This window comes from Pezoporus occidentalis, unplaced genomic scaffold (assembly GCF_034315485.1).
Source record: "Pezoporus occidentalis ecotype Australia unplaced genomic scaffold, CSIRO_AGI_Poc_V1 ctg51, whole genome shotgun sequence".
Taxonomy (NCBI): domain Eukaryota; kingdom Metazoa; phylum Chordata; class Aves; order Psittaciformes; family Psittacidae; genus Pezoporus; species Pezoporus occidentalis.
In genome coordinates, this window is record NW_026915847.1 from 2,964,477 (window position 1) to 2,987,386 (window position 22,910).

Sequence of the window (22,910 nt, forward strand, 5' to 3'; positions counted from 1 at the left end):
AAGTATTTTCTAGGGCATGACATCTTATGCTGAACATCATTCTAAAATGAAAAAGCACTCTGTATTACAGTTGGAAATGAGAGACTTACATCAGCTAGCAACACTTCCACAGTTGTGTTAAACAGCTTATCACCAGGGTGCTCCATGTTTCCACTTCTGAAGAAGTACCTGATAGGAAAGGTATGTTATTTCTAAGTATTTTATACTTTAGAAAAGTTCTAGGTAAAGAATGCTTTCCAGTTTGGATTCAAAGTTTCACATACCTTTTCTTTTATATGTCATGGGCTGCAGAGAACAGAAATAGGCATTGAAACTTCCCAATGTGTGACCAAAACATGCTAGAGACTTTTCATTTTAAACAGAACAAGCATTAAAAACATCTTTTTCTGGAACCACAAAATGCAACTGTTCCCCTTTTCAGTGCTCAAGTTCCAAATAAATTAACTTTGCAGGTTTCAATGGCTAAGGAAGATCTGCCCTCTCATCTGTTCCTACCATCCTAAGGCTGAGGTGAGATGGGCTTCTGGAATGCAATGGCAGCAAAAATGCCTGGTTTTACAAGATCATACGCTACATGCCAAGAGAATCCCCCTTTTTATCAATACTGATCAGGCGCTTCTAAATAATCTCTGTAGCCAGTGAGCAACAGCGCTGTCAAAGCAAGAATCCAAGCAAAACCACCTATGAGATTTAAAAAAAAAAACAACAAAAACTCTATTTGGTTTTATGTTTTGGCATTAGAGTTCTTAGGTTTTTAGATCCAAAAAGAGCTAAGGAAATTTAAAACATCAACCTACCTCCTCTACTATCAAACAACCAAAACCTAAGAAATACACCAAATATTATAGGATTAACCATACATTTTTACTGGTTAGCAGTGTGATGGCAATACAGTATGTAAGTTAGCTTCATCCAGTACAACTTCCCAGTAACAGGAAAATGCAAAATACAGGCTACCAAGTTTTCCAAAGCATAAAGCAGTTAATTACCAGTGTTGATCACAGAACATCAGTGTTTATTATAAAAACTGTCATTTAGTGCATCTTACTAGACAGAGATACAGACTTGCTTTCTTACAACTTTTTAAAATAAAAGGGAAATCTACAATCTTTGCAGAAATGGAAGTGGCCTAGTTTTGTGACCAGTTTTGGGAGGAAGTGTAACAACAGCGAAGGAGGTTTTCTCGCTGAATATCATTACAAAAATATGGTAATTGGGGTAATTTGTGTCCCTTTCCTGGAACCATATTTCTTGCTAGATGATTAATTTTTTAATGCAGGTCTGTTCTCCAGTCTGACAAAGAGAGAAGAAACTTTGCTGAACCAGGCAGGATGGCTCCTTTTGGTGCCAACCTCAGTTTCTACTGTTCATAGAGTAAGGCTTTCTGAAAAACACCTCTCTATCTTAAGCTATAGGTATCTTCCTTTAAAAGACACCCAAGTTGAATGATGGAAAAACAGAGAAGGCAGTTTCATCTCTTAGTATGAAAAAAACATTCAAGGTGGGACTCAGCTGTAGGTCCGAACATGTAAAGTTAGAAATCTGGCTGTGACCCAAGTTTTCAAGCTTCATTACAGGCAATGGGGATACACTCAGTAAAGACAAGGAGACTCAGTAACTGACTCAGGTGACCAAACAGCAAATAAGGTGAATAGCTGTCTAGCTTCCACTGACTTTATCAAGATCTTTATCTGTTATGTATAGTAGGAGCTTACACATCTACCTTACATAGGTATCTCTACTGTAAACACCTACATTCAAATCTCTGAATCTTCAACTGAATCCCACCTTTGTTAATTCACTCTTCATTATTTCCCCACAATAGTGAATATTTTCTCTTCGCTTTCACCTACACTGGTATCTGGCCTAGGGCTTGGCCTTTGACTTGACATCAAGCAAACAGCCTTTCTGTTGACAAATACAGAAATAAACCTTTCACTGACTCCTTTGATGACGCTCATTAAAACCAAATTCTTTTGAGAATTATCATGAGAATGTAAAACATTCAACTGAAGAAATAAAAGATACAAAAAAAAAAAGTTCTGTAATTACCAAGCAAGAAATGTACTCTGGAATTCAAGAAGGGGAGCACATAAATATCAAATCATAGATTTCTTGTCAGTAACAAGGCTACGGTTTAAGCAAACAGTTGAGCACTGGTGGTTTTGAATAGGCTCAATCATTTCATGACTAGATATTCCATATCATGTAATACTTACTTTTCAACTTTCAATGGATTTAAAAAGGTGAAGCTGATGTAGTCCCCTGCCACTGGAGCTGAAGCCCAAAAACAGTCTTGTCCTTTATAAACTTTCTCCAAGGTATACTGCCCGTATGTTTTTAGGCTTGTACTCAGTTTTGCAGGTGGATTATTATGTGCTTTATGTAGCACATTTTTGCCAAAATCTTTATCCTGTTGGATATAAAGAAATTGAATATCACTCACATAATGAAAAAAAGTGTTCCAATATTTTGAATTTTAGGAAGCTATTCCAGAAAATAGTTGCCTCAGTGTCAAAAACCACACTATCTATTTCTAATAGAAATATTCATTTCAGTGTAGTCACTGAAATGTAGAGACTCAGAGTTGCAGTTTGTAGACAGAGTTGCTCTGATTATTTCTTAGTTGTCTAGATTTAATAATGAAATTCTCCATAGTAGGCTATTTCATAGTTGTATACTGTGCCTTCTGCCAAAACACCCGATATTGGTCTCTGATAAAGACTACATGAACCTCTACTCTGATCCAATACAGCAATTGAAATGGCCCTTGTCCTTCTTACTAGTCCCTCGCATTGGGACTGTGGACTATTCATCCAAAACAAACCATCACAGCCAGCTGCATTTGTATGAAACCTTGTACTGTGCAGAGGGTGCCATGAAATGCAACTATGATGGGTACAAGTATTCACATTAGAGATTCAAAGACATTTGTGCAGAAGCAGTAGGCCCCACCTGCAGTTTAGACACCAGATCGATATTCTCCCCCCGATTTGTAAACCAGAGTTCTTGGATAGAGAAATGCATCTAGCGCCCAAGATGCAATACTTGAAACTGATTTGAGAACCAAGTCAGAACACAAGCATATCATTTAGAAATATGGTATTAATTTCTTATCCTTACCTTCAAATTCTGTATCTTCCCAGCCAGTGATGAATAAATTCCCACATGCTGAAAGAGAGATGGTTTAGCACGGATACGTAACTTTGCCTTTTCCTTTTCACAGTGTGTCTGAAAGAAAGTAAAAGGGAGCTAAGTTGTATTCAAATAAAGGAGAGACAAACGGAGTTACATACAGCAATTTCATTACGTACTTCACTACATTACATGTAATGTTACAAAATAGCTTACTGTGGAGAATTTCATTTTTACATGAGCAAATGTAGCTGAATCTTGATATGCTAACACTCAGCCCAGGCAAGAGAACATGTGCCAGACACGCATCACCACAGGATGGCACATAATAGCCACAAACAAGTGCCCTGCTAACTCACCTCTGAGGCATAGCGTGTGATCACTTAGTGACATTCTTAGTTGCTTGAAAAGGGGAAAGCATGTGGATTTCTGTCAATTTTCCTTCTTGGTGCCTCTAGGAATGTCCACTGATTCAGCCTGTCTAACAGAATTCTGAGCAGCCCCTGGGATCCCTGTCCTTCTTCCAGCAACCATTTTCCATATTGTCATGATTAGTCCCATTAGGTCATGCCACTGGTCATTCCCACCCAAGGGTAGCATTAGACTTGACTTGTCTCAGTAGGTTTTTGCTACCCACAGCAATTGAAATTGCAATTGCAGAAGTGAAACTCGCTAGAAACTTGCTGATACCACTCTGATTTGGCTTGGCCAGAGGAGACTCCCATGAGCTGGCTGCCTGACTTTCAGGAACAGAGCTTCATTTTAGGTATGAATCAGGTCTTTGAAGCTAGTAGAGTCATTTAAAAAATAAAAGTAAAATGTTTCATCTAGCAGACAGAAGTTGGCACATGTTGGATCTTGAATGGGTGATGTTAACTTAATCATATCTTTTTCTGTTAGCACAGGCATACAAGAACCTAAATTAAAGGTACTTGAGGCTCACTCTAACTCATATGAGCCACCCTAACACATGGAGTAGGATTTCAAAGCTTACTCCTATCTGTATGAAGTGGGAATGGAGACTCTTCAGTGGCATTACTAAGTGTAAAACCAGAGACCTTATGCTATCCCCAAGAGTCTCCTCTGCTATGCAGTAAAATGTGAAGCTTGTTTGTTCCACTCCCCTCAGTCTTCTGCTTTGCACAGCTCCTATCTATCTCTTCTTCCTCCTTTATCAACACAAAAATAATATGTGCAAACACCTGGAGTGGGGACTGGCTACGCTAATCAAATAAAGTTCTTCAGCCTTAAAAATCAAGAAGGACCAGAAACTGGTCTGTCCTCTGTGGTACAGTCTCTTATAGAAGAAAGGTATAAGTAGTGACTAGCACCAAAGACTGGTGAGAGAAAGAATGCAAAAGGGCATAAAGAAATACTTAACATTTCATTGGGCTCACCCTTAGTACTAGAAATGGCACCATTTGCAATTCCACACAACTGTTTAATTTTCAGTGAAAAGTATCATTTAGTTCATTTGACCTACATTTCCCTACAATTTTTTTTTCAGCCAAACAGTCAAATTTTCCCAGGGCGTAAAAGATCTAAAGCAAGTTCTGCTTCCTGAAAGAAAGGAACTGGTAGAAAAAATTCAGAACTACTATGACTGTAAAAGGTATGCTGCTTTACTGACTTTCATTTTGGGGGCCAGCAGAAGATTATGAGAAGTGACAGTTCACATAGGTTTACATATTCAAAATGTTCTTTAGTGGTGCAGGGTCGTCTGCATAACCAGCTGCAGGCAGCTGAAGAAGGCAAAACAGCATTGATGTGGAAATGTGAATTGCTGTGAGTTAGGCCTTGCCATATGCCCTAGTGGGCTCAAATATCATGCAACTCTATGCAGATCTGCAGCAAATTTTTCCCTGTAAATTCCAAAGTCATGTTTGAGGGATTTCTATTTCGCTTTTTATAAATAAGCTATTTCATCATTAATGTGTTTAAGTATTAGTTATGATCACAAATTCATAGACATACTTACTGCATCCTTTTCTGGATTGCACACTTTAACCCAGAGCAGGTGATCTATAAGCCAGTCTATGGGCTTATCTTTATAGAACATGAGAAAAAACTGCACTATGAGTGGCAAGTCTTCTGATTTAAACAATTTTCCTGAAAGTAAGACAAGAAGTTGCATATTCAGACATTTTTATTGCTGTGCAAAAATCACCAGCTTTATGTTTACTCCAGCCTTAAACACATGAATGTAACCCTGATAGTTAGTGAAAATTTCACAGACTCCAGCTCTGGAGAGTTGCTTATCCTCCAGCTTGTTGGGATTTTGAAAAGATATCCATCCCGTGCCTGGAGATATTCTCACATAGTCAACCAGTGGACTAATGAAGTATGTAGTATAACCTAGTTCCAAACACAAATCTGCCAGTCACCTGTACCAGTGTATCAAATGAAATAAAGTCCAAAGAACTCCTCAAGCTGCTAGACATGCAATTTGACTGGCAATACCATACTGAGTATCTTTAAATTAAGACCTTGATATAAAAAGTGTTGTTTTTAAAATACTACCCCTGTTCATTTAGTTCTCTTGCTATTTGTGTAAGCAGATTTTGTTACATTTCTTTATTTGACCTAACGCTTATAAGGTGTTACCTTACAAGGTTCTAATTATTATCTACAACTAAATTGTATTAGAACCAAAGAAAAAAATTTAAAAAGAAACTTACTACTAAAAATAGTAAAATCCTCCCCTACAATATGGGATACATGTTCTGATTCACAAAGGAAAGGAAGCAGATTGTTTTAATAGATTGTTCAAATTCCTGTCCTGAACAGAAGACTACAAGCTATAGGGGCACATAGTGCCTTGAGGTGGAACAATTTGCTTGTTATGGGAATCCAACTACTAGATCCTATGTTGAGGAGACTCTGCATTAAAAAGACAGTTTTAAAGAACATAAAAAGTAAAAGACTTTCGGTGGGAGCTTTCCTGAGTCCTTTAATGCTTTGAATGTAATTCTGAGGGAGGCCTACTCAAAAACACACAACCCACACATCTCCAAATCCAGTTGACCCTGCTGAGACCGTAATACTTACCAATAAATCCTAGCTGGGAGAACTCAAGAATCATCCAATCTTGGGACTGTTTAGCAGCAAAGTTTCTTATACTTTGAATATAGTCAGGTTTGGCTATAATGTCATCTTCCAACTGGGGAAAAAAAAAAAGAGCAACAAAAAAAGAGGAGGCAAGTGGTGGTTTTATTGTTGTCAGTCACATGTAAGTGACAACCACATTGCATTTGACTGCTGTATAGTGTACACTGAAGCTGGGCCAAACTACAGTGGATTGCTATTTAGCTTCTACTTGTATCTCTGTTTCAGTATCATACATTAAATACTTCTTTACAGGAGGAACCATAACACCATGAGTGCTTCTCCCTTTTTGAGAAAGGAGGACTCCCTACCTTAAAGAGATCTCACTCAATAAAAAAAAATGAAGCAAAAAGAAGTTAAGGAAGAAGAAAGTAGACACTTTGTACTCAAGTCATATAGCACTGATAAGCAGCAGGAGCAAATTGTTTAAAAAGAAAGGTGGGTAAAGCAGATGGTTAAATGTTTTCCCGAGTAGCCTGGGCAGATTTTGTCGTACCTAAAAGGTGACCGAGAAGAATCGTGGATGATTACTGAGGCGGCAGTAGAAAGCAAGTTGTTTCAGGGAATACAAGTGATGAAAGAAGGAATGTGCCGTGAATCCCACTGAAGGACAGTGTAAAGGCTGAGACTGAATACAGCAGTAGAGCCAGCTACAGGATACTTGCAAAAGGAGACAGACACCCATCAAGGAAATGGGAAATGCCTTGGCTGCATTGTTGTATGGCTTTCAGAGAAGAATGTGGGATCTGAAAAACCAGAAGCTGTTCGTATTACTAAAGCCGAGGATAATGAATCCAAACAAGGAGTTTAGAGGTACTGACACGAAAGAAATGAATTCCAGAGATAATTAAGAAGCAAGAATTCAGGGCTTGAATTTGGTATGGGTGTGAAAAACACAGGAAGAGGAGGCTAAACCTTCAGGAAAACGTTGTTTGGGTGCAGTGTTGATCCAACTGCTGTACTTCCTTGGCTCTGGTGTTTGCTTGGTGACACTGGAATCTGCTTCAGAAAGCTAAACAGGTAGAAAATGAATGCTATGAGGAAAAAAAACCACAAAACAAACAGCATGATTTCCTGCTGGTTTTGTGTCCCCAAATGACTCAGCACAGAGTCAGCAGCAAGAGTTTGAGAAGGCCCAGAGCTTTTAGCTGAATTTGGCCATTACTACAAGAGTAGGTATGGTGGGGCAGAAATGTGTTGTCAATGGTGAGCCCAGGAAGAAGTAGAATGAATTTTGAAAACAAGATTAAGAGATCTGTTCTGACACAGTCAGCTTTTGCTGATGGCAAGGTAACAAAAAAGAGACAGATGGAGACAGAACAGATCGAGATGCATGCTTCTTAACAGATTCTGAAATCTGGGGATTGAGCTGAGGTGATAGCTATGCAGAAGAGAACAACAACAACAAAAACCATAACATCAATTTACAAGAAATCTTGCATAAAATCAAATGAGTTAAGAGGATTATCCATTAATAATTAGCTATATGTAAAAGGAGAGGGGCAAGGAATCAGAGAGTTTCAGAGAATCCTTAAAAAGAAATTCAGGGCCACCCAAAAAAGGCCAGAAGGCAGAGAGAGGAGTATTTCAAAAACCTAGTGAGACCACCATATGAAGAAACACTAGAAGAAAGCATATAATAGTAAAGATGAAAAATATAGAGACTCTGATGCAAAATGGGTGTGAATATCATTATGAGCTGAAAATAGTTTGCATATTGAGAAGTCTGAAATAGTCTTTTCTGAAGGTGACAGTTAAAAGTGAATATTGGAGAACGTACATTGATATACTATGTAGCACAGGCCATAAAAAGTTTAACCCTGTACTGAGCCCTGTAATTTGTGTCCAACTAAAGCACATCTTCTTGAAGAGCATTTGCTATTGCTTAGCGATTTCAGTGTAAGTTCTTTTTCATTAAATTATACTATGTGTAGTTATCCCAAATGTTTAGTATGTAGTACCCAAATACTAATTTGAATTTTTCTGGCTTCAGCTTACATAGAAGACAGGCAAAGTAGAAGATATGGTTCAATAGAAGAGATGAGATGACTGGTGGGATTTATTGTCTTTTTTCAAAGATTATGTTTGATCAGTAGGTAAGGTTCATCCACAGTGTAACCCTGTTAGCTTCAATAGACTTCACAAAGCTTAAATCCTGATTCAGCAGTATTTATGTGCTTATTCAGCAAAGATCTTGTCTGACTCATGACATCGACTAATCTGTAGACATCAAGACTAATTACGTATGCTTATCTTCTTTCAAAATTCACAAGTTAACAGCAGTCACTAAATGATACTATTCATGACCAAATAGTAAATAAAGCCTAAGGTAGTTCAAGTTTTCCCTAAAATTATTGAAGTAAATCTTCATACCAGGCTGAGGAAGAGGATTTTTAAGTCATTTGCTTTCCATTAATACAAGGCTTCCAGATGGAGGAAGATCATAGCTAACTTTATGGCAGCACGTGTTCCTTCTTTTCATCTGTACTATACAGAGTATTTTTGGGGCAGACCAGTATCTGTGCTACAAAACCAGCTGCAGACTGAACACACAAAGAAGTGGATATACTAGGCAGTGGTATGAGGAAAGCACAGATTTTAAGAAAACTCTGAATGCAGCCAAAAATACCACCAGATCATCACAATCCAGTCTTTGCTCCAGATAACACAGTTCAGTTCTTCTATAATGTCTCAGATAAGAAAATGTATTCTCAAATTTCTTCAAAAATACAAATACATAAGTAAATTATTTCCATGCAAACATGAATGCTTGGAAAACTTTATAATAGAAAGGGACATTAAGTGGCTGGCAGCCTATGTAACATTTTCCATGCCTTAATGCTCTACTGCACTTGGTAAACTTAGGTAGAATTCTTAAAAATGTAAGAAAGTCACAGGAAAAAACTTAATTTTCCAGCAAACCTTAACTGCTCAATAGACACCATTTTTCTCTGTCCACCTGTCTTCTGACTGCCTATGCCAAATCTGAGAATGGAACATACACCCCTGAGTAGCATTTGTGTTAAATGCTGATGAGAATTGTATAAGATGCCTGCTCTTGTGGTTTTCTCTTCTGATTCTGGGAATCTTGTGATGTGTTTATGTGATACAGAGCCTGAGGCCTGCTAGGAGGAGAACCAGGAAAACTTAAGAACTACGCAAAATACTGTTCTGAGCTTTTTTAAAAAAACTGTTGACATTCACAAGCTATATGAACTTTTATGGATCTGCTCTGCTATTGAACAGTCATAAATTTTGGAGTCTTTAGCTGTGATTATCATCTTTATGGAGCGCAAATCAGCACAAACCTAGAATGATGGGTAAACCTAAGCCTGGATGCATGGAGATCTTAAAGTCTAACTCTCTAAATCTTCTGAAGAATTTAGGATCTGCACTTGCAGTTTAACCTTTTCTCCAGTATCACTGTACTGGTATATTTCCCTACTTGTAAAGTTTTTTGGGTTCATTGTGATCTGGGCTGTAACCTGGACCTACCACCACTATTCTGTCTTGCTGCACTAAGTGAAAACACGTTAAACTCCAACTTTCTTAACCTATTCAAATAAGGGTTTCATGCTTCAGTAATCTTGTTATTCAACCTCACAAATTACAGGAAGCTACAGGGTGGTTTTAATCAAATAGTACCTGGATGCAAGATTATTATAAGCACAGAAATATGTGTGTGCTTGTAAAGAGCACAGGCAAAATACACAGAAAATTATAATAGATTCCTGTTTTTATTGAGGCATTTGAAACAAAATTGCCAAAGCTAATAATCCATACAGATGTATGGCAGCTATATAATGATAATATAAACATACCTGTAAATAAAATCTTCCCTTTGGTTGGGCATATAGCATTAAAAAGCTGTAATCCAAATTCTGTTTGGTTCTCCACCTAAATAAAAGCAGCAAATTCTGATAAGGTTTTTGAGGGAGTTGCAAGAATTATTCCTATAATAAAAGCATTTCTAATGCTCTACAGTAAAATTGCAAGGTTGAGTATTCCAACTGAATACTAAGTGAATATACATTCCTCTATAATCAGTTTAAACATTTGTAAATAATTCCCATAAGTTATCATAAACTAAGCAAAAAAATGTTATTTGTACCAATGTAACCTGAAACAAAATGTCTAACAAGTATATTCATGCCAAATGACTTAAAGATTCTACTCAATATATTATGAACAGCAGAGATCAACACACAATGATTATTTAAAGATCAAAAATGGAGTGCTTTTTACTGATGAACAACAAAGAAGCAGGTTGATAAACTTTCCAGGTTTAAACATAAATACACATTTTTCCCTACAAAGTACAGTCTTTCATTTTACCTGAGGATGAAGCTGATGTTTGATAATCAATACTAAAAGACTCCAGAGCAATTTATTATTACTTAAGTAACATAAAAGTGTATTCAAATCTAATAACTGAAACTTAAGTGTAAGTATGTAAACATGTTTATGCTCTACAAGATATACTACAAAATACGTATGCATACATGTACTCGCTGATCTCCTCCAACCTGAACTCCAGTACTGCAGCTCCTCCACTGCATTGTTGGGGTAGTTATTGTTAAACGAATGAAAATTACTGTCCTCCAATAAATCAACTTTGTTAGGTTATAATCTGTCTCAGTGAATCTGGGAGCCATGAGTGAATGAACTCACTAGCTAGGATATAATATTTACAGTAGTATAAAAAGTCCATGATTACCAGAAGTTAGGTCATTAAACTCACAGTAGTTGTTATTAGTCAGGTAAGGGGCCCTGTGGGGTTTCTGTTGTGTGGTCACAGAACCTCTCCCTTTCTGTCATATGAAAGATATCCCTATTTTTATCTTTATGACCAGATAATCTATCTTATCACCTCTTGGCATTACCCATCTGGTTACCTAAAGTACCTAGAGTCAAGACCCAAAGGAGAAGCCTTGGCTCTCACCCTGAAACTGATGTGCAGCATAGCTTTTCTCAAGTTCCCCATGTGTAATAACTTTTTTTTAAAGTACACTTGAGGTCCATTTGCTGTGAAATACAAAAACATTATCAGCTCAATGTTGACATTTGCCAAATTTTCCATTTTATAGTCTTAGCTTTTATAGAGCTATCTCACCTTACTCTGTCCTCTGGATCTCCGAACATTTGCTTCAGGTTGGAAAGATCTGGATAATAAGAAGCAGGAGGAGAAATAACCTCTAGGACTCCAGACTGGATTTCTCTGGGGAAGCTGTGAAGAGAAGCTTAGTGAGACCCCATTCCTCAAAAAGATTTTTGAAGGCAATCACAGAAGCTCCCGAGGGTTAGGCCTGCTCCTCCATAAATGGAATTCACAACTCTAGCAAAGAAATGAAGTCACGTAGATTAGGAAACCAAGAAGAGGTCTTTGTCAACCATCAGAACAGACAGGACAGTAACACACTGAAGTCTCAGAAAACACTGAAGAGAAGGCTGTTTCAGAAATCCTGCCCCTCCTGCATTTACAGGTACTCATAATCCTGATATGGTTGCCAAAACACAGCAGTAATTCACAACCAAATCCACTATCTAGAACTACACACAACTGTTTCCCCTTGCACAAGAGTGCCTAGCTTCCTTACACTTGCTCTAACTCTAATGCCATATTCTAGCTAAAATGATACTGTCCTGGAGTGGGGCTTTGGTATGGGGAATCTGGATCTAGTCTCTGCTCCAAAGATTAAGTTTTCCATTTAAAAAGTTGTTTAAAAAAAATGTGTAATCAATTTTAGTAGCCAAACCTGGAAGCCAAATCTCTCCCTTTCTCCAAAATATACAAAAAAAATTCAAAACAAAACACTTCAGTTTTTAATAGGTACAGGATCACTGAAATAAGGAGTTTTCAGAACAGAGTTCCCCATTCCCTATGATTGATGAGAAATAAGCTTCTTTCAGTCAGCTGCACTTCAGGGCCTTATCTGTTTTGTGACTGTTACCTACACTATAGCTTTTCTCTGAAAGCAGCTTTTGTTAGACAAAATAAATCTACCTATAAGTGTATTTTTTCCTCAAACATTTTAATTCAGTAGTTGTTCCTCTCAAGCTGCTCTAAGGTTTTTTAACATGCATGTGATGCTATGTACACCTCTAGGAAAGAATGATAAAAGCAAGCAAAACTGCATTGGGAACCAGGCCTTTGTTTGACAGATCTTATATTAATTTGGCATGGCAAAGAATACCCATCTCATGTTACCCATTATATAATAGTATTTGACATTACAAATATTACCCCACTGCTGTCCAAAGTCCATTGCCTCCATGAAAAAGAGGCAAATGAGGAAACAAAGACACCTAGGAAACATAACAGACATCAGAATACACTGCAGGGCTGTGAACTCCATGGGGACCTAATACATGTAGCCTCAGGTGCCTTGAATTGCATCATTAATTTTGTGGTGAAAAGACTTAGGTTCGAGTAAATATTTATCAGAGGCTTAAGCTGAGACCTGGTCTGCTTAGTTAACGTGTATTTATGAAATAATAACAGGAAAATAAACTGACACATGCTTCTGTTCTGAATTTCAGTGTGTTACAATACACGTAATAAGAGTGCACCTTTGCCTCATTTCTTAGCAGCTTCATTTCAGGATGGTAGAGTTGAAGTTTATTGTTGAAATGCTCTAATTCTTTACATATAAGTTCAAAATGTGTTTGCTGGCTGTTGTAGTCTATATACTCTATAGGACTTACCTGGTTTTAACACTTTCTGCAACACTGTTAACATACTCTGCATTCACCTAAAGAAAAGAAGTGGGGGTTCATTTCAAGTCACCCATTTTTGTACTAAGCAATATTTTGTAGGGAATATTTATATGTAAACACTTCATTTTTATCCTCTAATTCTTTTAATTCCAAAGAAAAGCAATAGGTTATAGCAGCATTTCTACTAAAGGACAGGATGGGGTTTTCGAGCCAACTGAGCTTTCAATGTAGTTGAAAAGTAAACAGAACTATCTCCAGCTATGGTTTCTGCATTTTGTCTTTTCACTGTTTCTGCAGCAGGACAAGCATTTTCTGCATAAAATTCTGTTCTACAGCTTTAAGTTAAGCATGATCATATAACTGTCAGTAAAAAGTGCTGTTTCAGGTTACTCATCCAAAAATCACAAGAGAGGCCTGAGGCTGCTGAGAAAAGTCACCTAAGCAAAATTTTCTAAACTAGCAATACTTAAAAGTTTTATTTAGAGTTTCTTCCTAATATAACAGACTTAAAGCTCTTGGTCTGGGAATTTTGAGGACGTACTTATTCATTGCTGCTGTTTCATAAAAGTAACATTTTTAGTGTGCAAAACACATCTCTTAATTATACTAAAGAGTGCTAAGTTTTATGGGTGCGATTTCCAAAGTGATACAACACCTGTCTTAGCAGTCAGGACCTTTTATTTTTAATACACACAAATAATCATTAGCAGCTATACTTTGAATTTGTAATAATTAAAAATGATGTGAAGTGGTAAGTAAAGAACTGCGATAAGAAAAATACCAACAGCTTTTCAATTCACTTTCAGTCAATAAGTTACTCTGCCTTAACTCATAATGTAAACATTTAACTTGATCTTCTGTAACTTTATGGGAAAAAGGAAGGTCTAGTTTCATGATCAGCGAACACACCTGCCATACTCTCATAATAAAATGTTCTTATCACCTCTCATTATCAACCTGCTCTAATTTACTGCATGGCTGAGAAATGGAAGCTGCAGGAATGTGACTTTGGGAAAGGGAGAAAGGGAAGAGACTGATTCTTAAAACAGGAGTTTAATCCTAAATTGGCTGAAATGGACTATTACTACAACCAAAACTACAGTGCCAGGTTAGGACTATCAACATTCAGAATGAACTATTCAGAAGTTAACCCTTAAAGAACTCTCTGAAGCCCAGTAATGGGTTTATCTAAACGGCAGCTAGGCAAACCTCGTCATTGCAAGGGCTCTTAATTGGGAAATAGAAGCTGTAAAATAAGTTCAGCTCCTGAAAATTATGCTGAAGAGGAACTACAGCCAGTAAAATTAGGCCTATTTATTGTTGTGACCCAAACTGAAAAATGGAAGTCAAGACCTAACTTAATAAAGTGAACTATCTTCTGTTTGACAGTATTACAGCTGCAAGAGCTGCTCTATGTGATGACTGAACTAAAAAAGCAAACTTTAACTGTTAATGAATACGTGTATGAAATTTAATGTTGTTTATGGAAGGACAAAGAAATATGAGCAATAAATATCAAGTCTGAATAACTGCAGTCTTTTTACCTGCAAGTAGCTATCAATAGCTAACTCCCTTCTGTAGCTTTTTTTCCAATGCAGTCAAGACATTTTGGAATGAGTTAAAAAAAAAAAAAAATCCTTTACCCCTAATATTCTATCTTGACCACTGTGTACTTTCCCCAGTGTTGAACCATTTAAGTCTTTGAACAGTTTTCTTTGTCACAACCCATGTCAATACACAGGCAAAAGGCAAGGCTCCAGCATGTCAAGGTACTTTGCAAGATAAGACAATATCAAAACAGCAGATAAATAATCTGAACTTTTGTTAGGCTGAATAAGTTTACTTTTTTTCCAGTTCTACAGAACTTTTCTGTGGAGGATTTACATTTCATTCTTGAAGCAGAATACTTTGAGAGATAAATAATGAGTTCATATTTATTTGAAAACCTGACTGCAACAGCTGTGTAAATGTCATATGACTTTTTACCCTTTGATCATCTGAGTTACAAGGTTTTTTCCAGATATGAACACTGAAGCACTAACTGCTCAGTATCTCCTCCAAACTTAAAGAAATCCTTCCCAAAGACCTAGCTAGCAGTATTTTGCAGTGTCCTACACTATTACACTAAGACATAAATATCTATATTGTCTTTCTGTCAGCATACTGCACCTTTCCACACAAACTTACCTCTGCTATGAAGACGATTATCACGCAGTCATTCTTTTCCTCTTCAGAAAGTTCGTACAGTAGGGAATGCAGTGTACTTATCAGATAATGTTGTTTTTCCCTTTTCACAGTAGGGATACCCATCACCAGTGAGACTGCAAAGAAAGAAGTCCACAAGCCACATAACCTTAAGTCAGGTAAAGGGAAACTGGAACTACATTTTAATTTTTATTTGATGTGACCAACAGACTTAGTGACAGTTAATATTCCTATAGCACTGTCACAGCATTTGCTTTGCTACCTGGAAGGAGAGATACCTCCAGCTAAGTTTAGGTTAGAGTCACCTGTGTCTGTGTTAGAAGCACCAGGTCTACACTGTGTAGACTCAACATTTGAGAACTTGGAGATATTAGGAGATACTACTACCTCTGGCAAACACACAGGTATCTTCTATTGAAAGTGGGTACTGCAAAAGTGCTAGCTCTTGGTATGGAGCTGGAGATCTGAGTTGTAAGAGTTAAACCAACCCTGCTCTAATGAGCAAGTGTTCACAGGAGGTGAGTGCCGTATATCTCAGAAAGAAATCCAACTCAAAAAATCTTTCTGAGCAGTCTAATTGATGTGACTCAATGGCTTTGACAAAATAATAATAAAAAAGGAGCTTAGACGTTATCAAGAAGAATGAACTAAGATTACCTCTGGCAGAGACTCCACTAGAGGCAAACCTATGCTGAATTACATCGTTAGATTGTAAACAGGTTCTCGCTTTTTCCATTGGTATGGTCATTGCCTAAACCAGGGACCTAATCCAGCTCAGTAAACCTGTGGAATTCTTACTCCTTACAGATGACTGCTATTCACAAAACCTCGTGGGTCTGGGAAGGAAGCAGCAGATTTTGAAGGAGTAGCTGCAGTTCATCATCTGTGCCAGTGATAGCTCAAAATGCCAGCACTCCAGCATTCATTCCCAACACATAACCTGCTAAACTACTGGGGGTTTGTTTGGTTTTACACACTTAAGATCAATCTGTAAACAGAGGTCTTGCTGTTGTGATTTTAATGTATGAATAAATAGAAACTAAACATGGAGCATTCTTTCATTACTTATTACTTTTCTTCCTTCCTCCTTCCTTCCCGTCCCCCTTGTTTGTGAATGTATTTGGTTTTCTGAGGGTCTTTTGCAAATCATTTTGCTGACAACCTCTGGTCTTTTTCAGACTGACAGATCTATGGGCACTCCAGTGAGAACTCCAGCACTAGATCACATTGCTACAGGTGCACCTACAATTGAGAAGGCTGCAGAAAGTTATCCATTGTCATGGGCATGGCCAAGTTGGTTTTTCAGTTAAGCCAAAAATGCTGCCAATGTTTCTTTATATAAAATCACCCTAGAGGAGGGTCATAATTTCAACAAAACATAAACCCCCGCAAAATGGTTGATGAGTTCCTTATTATTGCTTATGAAAGTTCTTTTTAACTATCACATGAGAGTTAGGAGAAGATGTAACTGTATATTTTGTATTAGATTTCAACAGAATTCATTATGATTTGTGCAGGTATTAGCTGATTTTGCATGTGGATGAAAAAGTTACACTGAAGATTTATTAATATCTTTTAAAGAATCTCATCACCTTTCCATTTGCTTCTAACTTTAGCAAACCGAGTACATAATGAATTCTCCTTGGCTTCCTCATTCATGTTCATTTTAGAGGAAAAAATGTCAGCTAATGCATCTCAGCCATATGAATATATGAATAAAACCAGTATTTTTTCTCAATTATGACTATTTTTTGTTGATATTTAAAAAGATTTATCAGAATACTTCAGGGTAGAAACTTGAAATTGGGAGGGGTGTGGTAGAAGTCCTTTTGCCATCCCCATTAAAATCCATTCATTTTGGCAGCATTATAAATTTCAGGGGAAAACCCACTCCAAACTTTGAGTATGCTTCATTGTTAGAACTTAATATATAATATAAACACATAGAAAATATAAGCCAAACTTTATTTCCTACCTCCAGTTCTCTGTTGCCCAAAAATAACATTTGGGAAAACAGCATCTTCATATTCTTGAAGGTGAGGTAGATAGCAGTACATGTTTATAAGATGCACTGGGAGTTTTCTGGTGAAGTTTAACACTTTCCACTTCATATCATCTTAAAGAAATAACACACATATAAAGAGCCAGCAGCGAAGCTTATTATTTAAATTGTTTTCCTCAACTGAATACTATCAGATTACTACACACACTGTTAATCAATCCAAAGCCTTTCTCTGAAGTGATTCTGTATCATATGTTGCCCTCCTCTGCTAATAAACTGAGAATGGCCCAGTACAACCCCCCATGCCCCAGGCAATGGTGCACAGCTCCCTGTGCCTGAACAGCTGTAGGATTGAGCCATCCTGAAACACAGTGAGCAGTTATTTTAAAAGCAACAGGAAAAAAAAATACCTTTTTTAATTAAAGGAACACAGATTCTGATTGATAACTTTCTTAATTACTTAACAAACTTAAATGGTTCCCCTAAAATATAACACATCGTGGTCTCAGGGCTCAAACAGAAGTTCTCAGGTTTTAAAATATCCTATGGCAAAAAGGAGAACCAGATCCAGGCCTTTAGAAACTATTTGAAAAGCAAAAGACTGTAGTAGTTAAAAGTAAGAAATATTTTTTCTTTATTATTTTAAAATAAAGATTAAAATAATATTTATTCATGTTGAAATAACTCAAGTGTGACCTTACAAAAATAATCCTATTTTTTTTTTATATAAGCCATGTAAAACCCAGATACCATTAATTCACTAATCTATCTTCCTTGCTATAAACATTCCTGAACATTCCAGTGGTGGTAAAAATTCTTCAAATAAATCTAATAAAAAACTTGGAAAAGTTAATTCTAAAATAATTATAAAATCAATTATAAAGAAAGTTGTGCTTAATGTAATAGCGGCAGAGATGATATGCACCATGCAATTTTAACAAAAGTATTTGAATGGATTAAAATTAAGACTATATTTACAAATGTCCTTGGTTCAGCAGTGGCAGTCATTTTTCTCCTTCTTAGTAGCTGGTGCAATGCTGTGTTTTTCTTAGTCTGAGAACAATGCTGATAACACCAATGTTTAAGTTGTAGTGCTTACCCTGATGAAGGACTTTTCAGTCTTTCATGCTTTGCCATGAGGGGCACAAGATGCTGGGAGGAAGCAGAGACAGGACACCTGACCCAAGCTAGCCAAAGAGGTATTCCATACTACAGCACGTCATGCCCAGTATATATAACTGTGGCGAGTTACTCAGAAGGGCTAGATTGCTGCTTGGGTGGGGCTGGGTATTGGTCAGTGGGTGGTGAGCAGTTGTATTCTCTTCCCTTGTTATTTCCCTTATCATTATTATTATTGGTGGTAGCAGTAGTGGTTTGTGTTATACCTTAGTTACTGGGCTGTTCTTATCTCAACCCGTGGGAGTTATATTCTTTTATTTCTCCTCCCCATCCCTCCAGGAGCGGGAGGGAGGAAATTACGGGAAAGTGATTGAGCCACTGCAGGGTTCTGAGTTACCGGCTGGGCTTAAACCGCAGTTCTTTTTGGCACCTAAGGTGGGGCTCGAAGGCTTGAGATAATGACAGATCTGACCAGAGTGTGTCTAATTGTATCTGTGATAAACATTCATTGATCGGGTTAATTATCACTTATTAGGATGTTGATTTATTTGCTCTCAGAGTTGTTGAGCTTGGCCTCAGAGTTTCAGCATGTCATATCTTACTTGCAGCCACTGTTTGCTGTTTTAACGTTTATCAGCTGGGGGGCCTGAGCTAAGGTTCTTGTTTTGCTGTACTTCATGGTAATGACTTGTAATACAATAGAATCATTGATCATGAGACTGATCCATTATGCATTCTCGGTGTGGTCATCACCTCTATACTTTGGGAGGCATATAATGGGAATTTTTAGCAATTAAACATCTTTTTTTTTCCTTCTTGGAGGGTCAACCTATGAAGGAGACATTCCCTCACACCCTCCACTTCCCCTCCAGGCTATTTATAGCAGCACCTGAGAATTCTAGAGGTTTTGAATATCCTTTAGATACCTCTGAAACTTGCCTGCTTCTTTTGCTGAGAATTGGCATGCTGCTGCAAATAGTGCATGTGTTTTTGCCTACGGCCGTCCCACCCTAAGAATGCCCAATCTCATCTGATCTGGGCAGCTAGAGCAGGGTCAGGATCAGTTAGTACTTGGGTGGGAGACTGCCTGGGAATCCCGAGCGGAGCGCCGTAGGCTTTTTTTTCAAAGGACTGTCATGGTTTAAGCCCAGCCGGTACCTCAGAACCACACAGCCCTCACTCCCCCTCTTCTTCCCCCCTGCTCCTGGAAGGGTGGGGAGGAGAACTGAAAGACTGTATCTCCCACAGGCTGAGATAAGAACAGTCCAGTAACTAAGGTATAACACAAAACCACTACTGCTATCACCAATGCTGATAATGATAAGGGAAATAACAGGGGGAGAGAATATAAAACTAAAAGGGGAAAAAAAAACAATAAGCAAAAGTCTGCACAATACAATTGCTCATCAACTGCCGACCAATACCCAGCCCGACTTGAGCAGTGACCTTGGCCTTCTGGGTAACTCCCCCCCAGTTTATACACTAGGCATGATGCACTGTGGTATGAAATACCCCTTTGGTTAGTTCAGGTCAGGTGCTCTGTCTCTGCTTCCTCTGGTTCCTTGTGCCCCTCCTTACTGGCAGAGCATGAGAGACTGAGAAGTCCTTGATCAGAGTACACACTATTGAGCAGCAAATAAAACAACAGTGTGTTATCAGCATTGCTCTCAGACTAAAGTAAAAAAGACAGCACTGCACCAGCTACTAGGAAGGAGAAAAATAACTTACAGGTGAAACCAGGACAACAAAGAATAGCAAATAGTCTTTCTCATCATTAAGAAAACTGCTTGGAAACAGAACTGAAGATCACTCCAGACTTTATTTACCAGCTAAGGCTAAATCTTGCTTTTCTTCCACAGGCAGCATATGGCTCTTGCACTAGAATTTTGTCCGTCATTCTCTCTTGCTGACTTTTTCTGTATCCTACTAGCTACTGCAACATGTGTGTCTTCATGCCCCAAATGAAAAGTACACCTCCTATGAATTTCTCTGTGGTAATTCATACTTCAATGGGTGTCTCCTCCAGACACTTTATCTGTTGTACAAAGACACTGGTGCTAGGGCATTGCTGATATGAGAACACTGCCTCAACTAGTTTTAGCCAACAAAATCACATTGACAGCCTATCTTGCAGGTAGTTTATTAATAATCTGAAGGAAATGTGAATGCTTGTAAGTGATGCCAATTAAAAGAAAACCTTTGAGGAGGGTTTCTCCAATTTTATTTCGTTTAAGACAGACACCAACATGCAGTTAAGTTTACTCTGGTGACCTGGCTTCTTCCCATTGTTTAATTAAACTTCTTTTTTACTAAAAAATATATTAGCTCCTTGCCTTACAGATTGTTGTACATCCCCATCTATCTGATCTATCTGTACATTGTAGTTGCATACAATAGCTTAGACTATTTGATTCTGTCCTCTAAAAGGAGTGATACAGTAGTGCAGGATCTGACTTCCTCCCTTTTAGCTGGAAGAGCTACTTCCCCAGGGGAGAGAAAGAAAAGTAGAATGGGCATCTCTGTGCTTGTTGTGAGGCATTCCACAACACCCCTGACTTCTAAGAGTCTAGATGCTACTGAAAACTACTTTTAAAAAATTCTTATTTGCATTCTGTACAGTGGGCTGGTATCAGATTAAAACAGGGAATTAACAAGGACTTTTAGAGGGGAAGAAGGAACAAGGTGCTTTCCTGCCTTGTGTAGTCAGCTTTGTTTCTTAGACTGTTCTTCTTTTTGTCTGTTTATTCAATATTAATTCAGTGGGACTGTTCAGATGCACCTAAACAAATCCTTGAGTGTTGGCAGGGTTATGATCTTACAAGGTTTAGAATACGGACCATGTTGTCAGCCACCAGTCACCCCACATACTGTGGACAAAGGCTGTATCTAGCCAGCAAGACCTCATGGGACTTCTTAGCTCCTGGATTCAGGCAAGCACCCAGCTGTATGCGGTCTGTATGCCTGCTGAGACAAGACTGTGCACCCAGCACACACACCTTAGTGCCTGGGGTCCACTGGCAGGATGAGCACTCATGGCCAAGAAGGCCCCCCACAAATGTCACTCCACCTAGACAGGAGGGACACCAGGACATCTGAAGAGGTGTCTGCCTTCCAGGTTAGACACAGCCCTAGTATTTATCAAGGTGTAGTGTCATAGTAGGAGCTGTTAAAAATAGCTTATTCAGTGCTCTGCAGTTGGCAGTAAAAGAGGGATAAGCATTGTAAGAAACATGATTAGCAATATGTACAGCTTTGCCATTATGACCGCACTGCAATCTATTGTGTCCCCTTTTTTTCCCTTCATTTGGTTACTAACTGATCCTATTTAAAGAGGGGCTACAGATTACTTTCCCACCCTTTTAAAAAGTAGATACTTCTGCCTAATGCTAATATAATCAAATCAATGATTTTCCTCCCCACACTGGTGATAAAGAAACACAAAATCATAGAAACACGAACAAATAAAACTTTGAACAGTTAACACAGTACATTTTTATACACACAAACCTGTATGATTTGTTGTCAAGTTCATTCTTTGTGCAACTACGCGTTTAATTTCATCTAAGGCACTGCTCAGTTCCTGTGATCTTTTCTTATTCTCCTTTTCAGCATACAATAGTCTTTGCCGAAGTTCCAGAAACTGGTTTTGGTACATGTCCAAGTCATTTTCTGCAATGAGAACACAGTATCTTTACAATGTGGTGAACTATATGATGGAATAAAGAGAAAGTTTAAGAACAGGAGACAGTCTAGAAGAAGACACAACCAGCAATGTGTAAACAATAATAAAAGAGACCACTCAAAATTTCTGCATGGAATGAAGAAGTCTGGAAGAGTATTAAGTAGCAGAACTTACGTACTACAGCTGGGTAAAGGCTTGCAACAGAAGAAAAGAACAATATGACATCCATAATAAGGAAAAAGTCAGTGGAAGACTATGAGGTGCAGGGGAAGGTGCTTTCCAGTAAAGCCAACAAAATTCTTCACTAAGCGACAAATCTTGATGACCTTTGTCACACTGAAGGGTGTAATCATTTAATGTTTTATCTTATGTATAAAACACTAAGATTAAAGCATAAGTATCCTCATCTATGAATAAAAAAGTGTCTGAAGTATATTAAGAACTATTAGTAAAGATGGTTATTTGAACCTGTGGATATATTTAATTAGAGAATAAGTGAAACTGCTCTGTATTGAATGATCCCTTCATAATATATAGCCTACCTTTGATTAAATAGTCTAGAATTGTATCAATATTAGAAACACTGTGCTCTCAGTCACGGTTATCAGACCTTCTGCTGTTCTGCATAGTATTCTAGGGCAGCATCAATCTTTCGTTTGTAGGATAGCCATTTTCCTAAGAAGCCAGTATTGTCAGAACTTCTGAAGTTATTAACAGATGATGCACAAGACTTATATCTGTTAGTGCCTCCACTGCCTCATTGCCACATGAATAAAAGATTGTTAGACATAGAATAGAATCATAGAATCGTTAGGGTTGGAAAGGACCTTAAGATCATCTAGTTCCAACCCCCCTGCCGTGGGCAGGGACACCCTACGCTAAATCATATCACCCAAGGCCTCATCCAACCTGGTCTTGAACACTGCCAGGGATGGAGCATTCACA

The 22,910-nt window shown here is 37.9% G+C and overlaps 1 protein-coding gene and 1 long non-coding RNA gene across 5 annotated transcripts in view; one reads left to right on the forward strand and one right to left on the reverse strand.

Annotated features, from left to right (window-relative positions):
* The window catches only part of MGAT4D (MGAT4 family member D), a 44,084-nt gene that overhangs the window by 4,015 nt on the left and 17,159 nt on the right, over positions 1-22,910 (reverse strand). For all 4 annotated transcript variants that reach the window (XM_062637235.1, XM_062637236.1, XM_062637233.1 and 1 more), the window contains 11 exons: positions 21,791-21,952; positions 17,138-17,278; positions 15,145-15,278; positions 12,946-12,992; positions 11,354-11,467; positions 10,062-10,137; positions 6,184-6,295; positions 5,114-5,244; positions 3,124-3,231; positions 2,220-2,413; positions 90-168 (listed from right to left, as the gene is read on the reverse strand). In XM_062637235.1, the coding sequence (XP_062493219.1) occupies positions 90-168; positions 2,220-2,413; positions 3,124-3,231; positions 5,114-5,244; positions 6,184-6,295; positions 10,062-10,137; positions 11,354-11,467; positions 12,946-12,992; positions 15,145-15,278; positions 17,138-17,278; positions 21,791-21,938 (1,284 nt within the window). In that variant the 5' untranslated portion in view covers positions 21,939-21,952. The remainder of the gene's footprint in view (positions 1-89; positions 169-2,219; positions 2,414-3,123; positions 3,232-5,113; positions 5,245-6,183; positions 6,296-10,061; positions 10,138-11,353; positions 11,468-12,945; positions 12,993-15,144; positions 15,279-17,137; positions 17,279-21,790; positions 21,953-22,910) is intronic.
* LOC134173359 (uncharacterized) lies at positions 54-16,889 on the forward strand. Its single transcript, XR_009968219.1, has 4 exons — positions 54-180; positions 1,280-1,374; positions 15,255-15,320; positions 16,341-16,889. It is a non-coding gene; the product is annotated as an uncharacterized LOC134173359 (long non-coding RNA).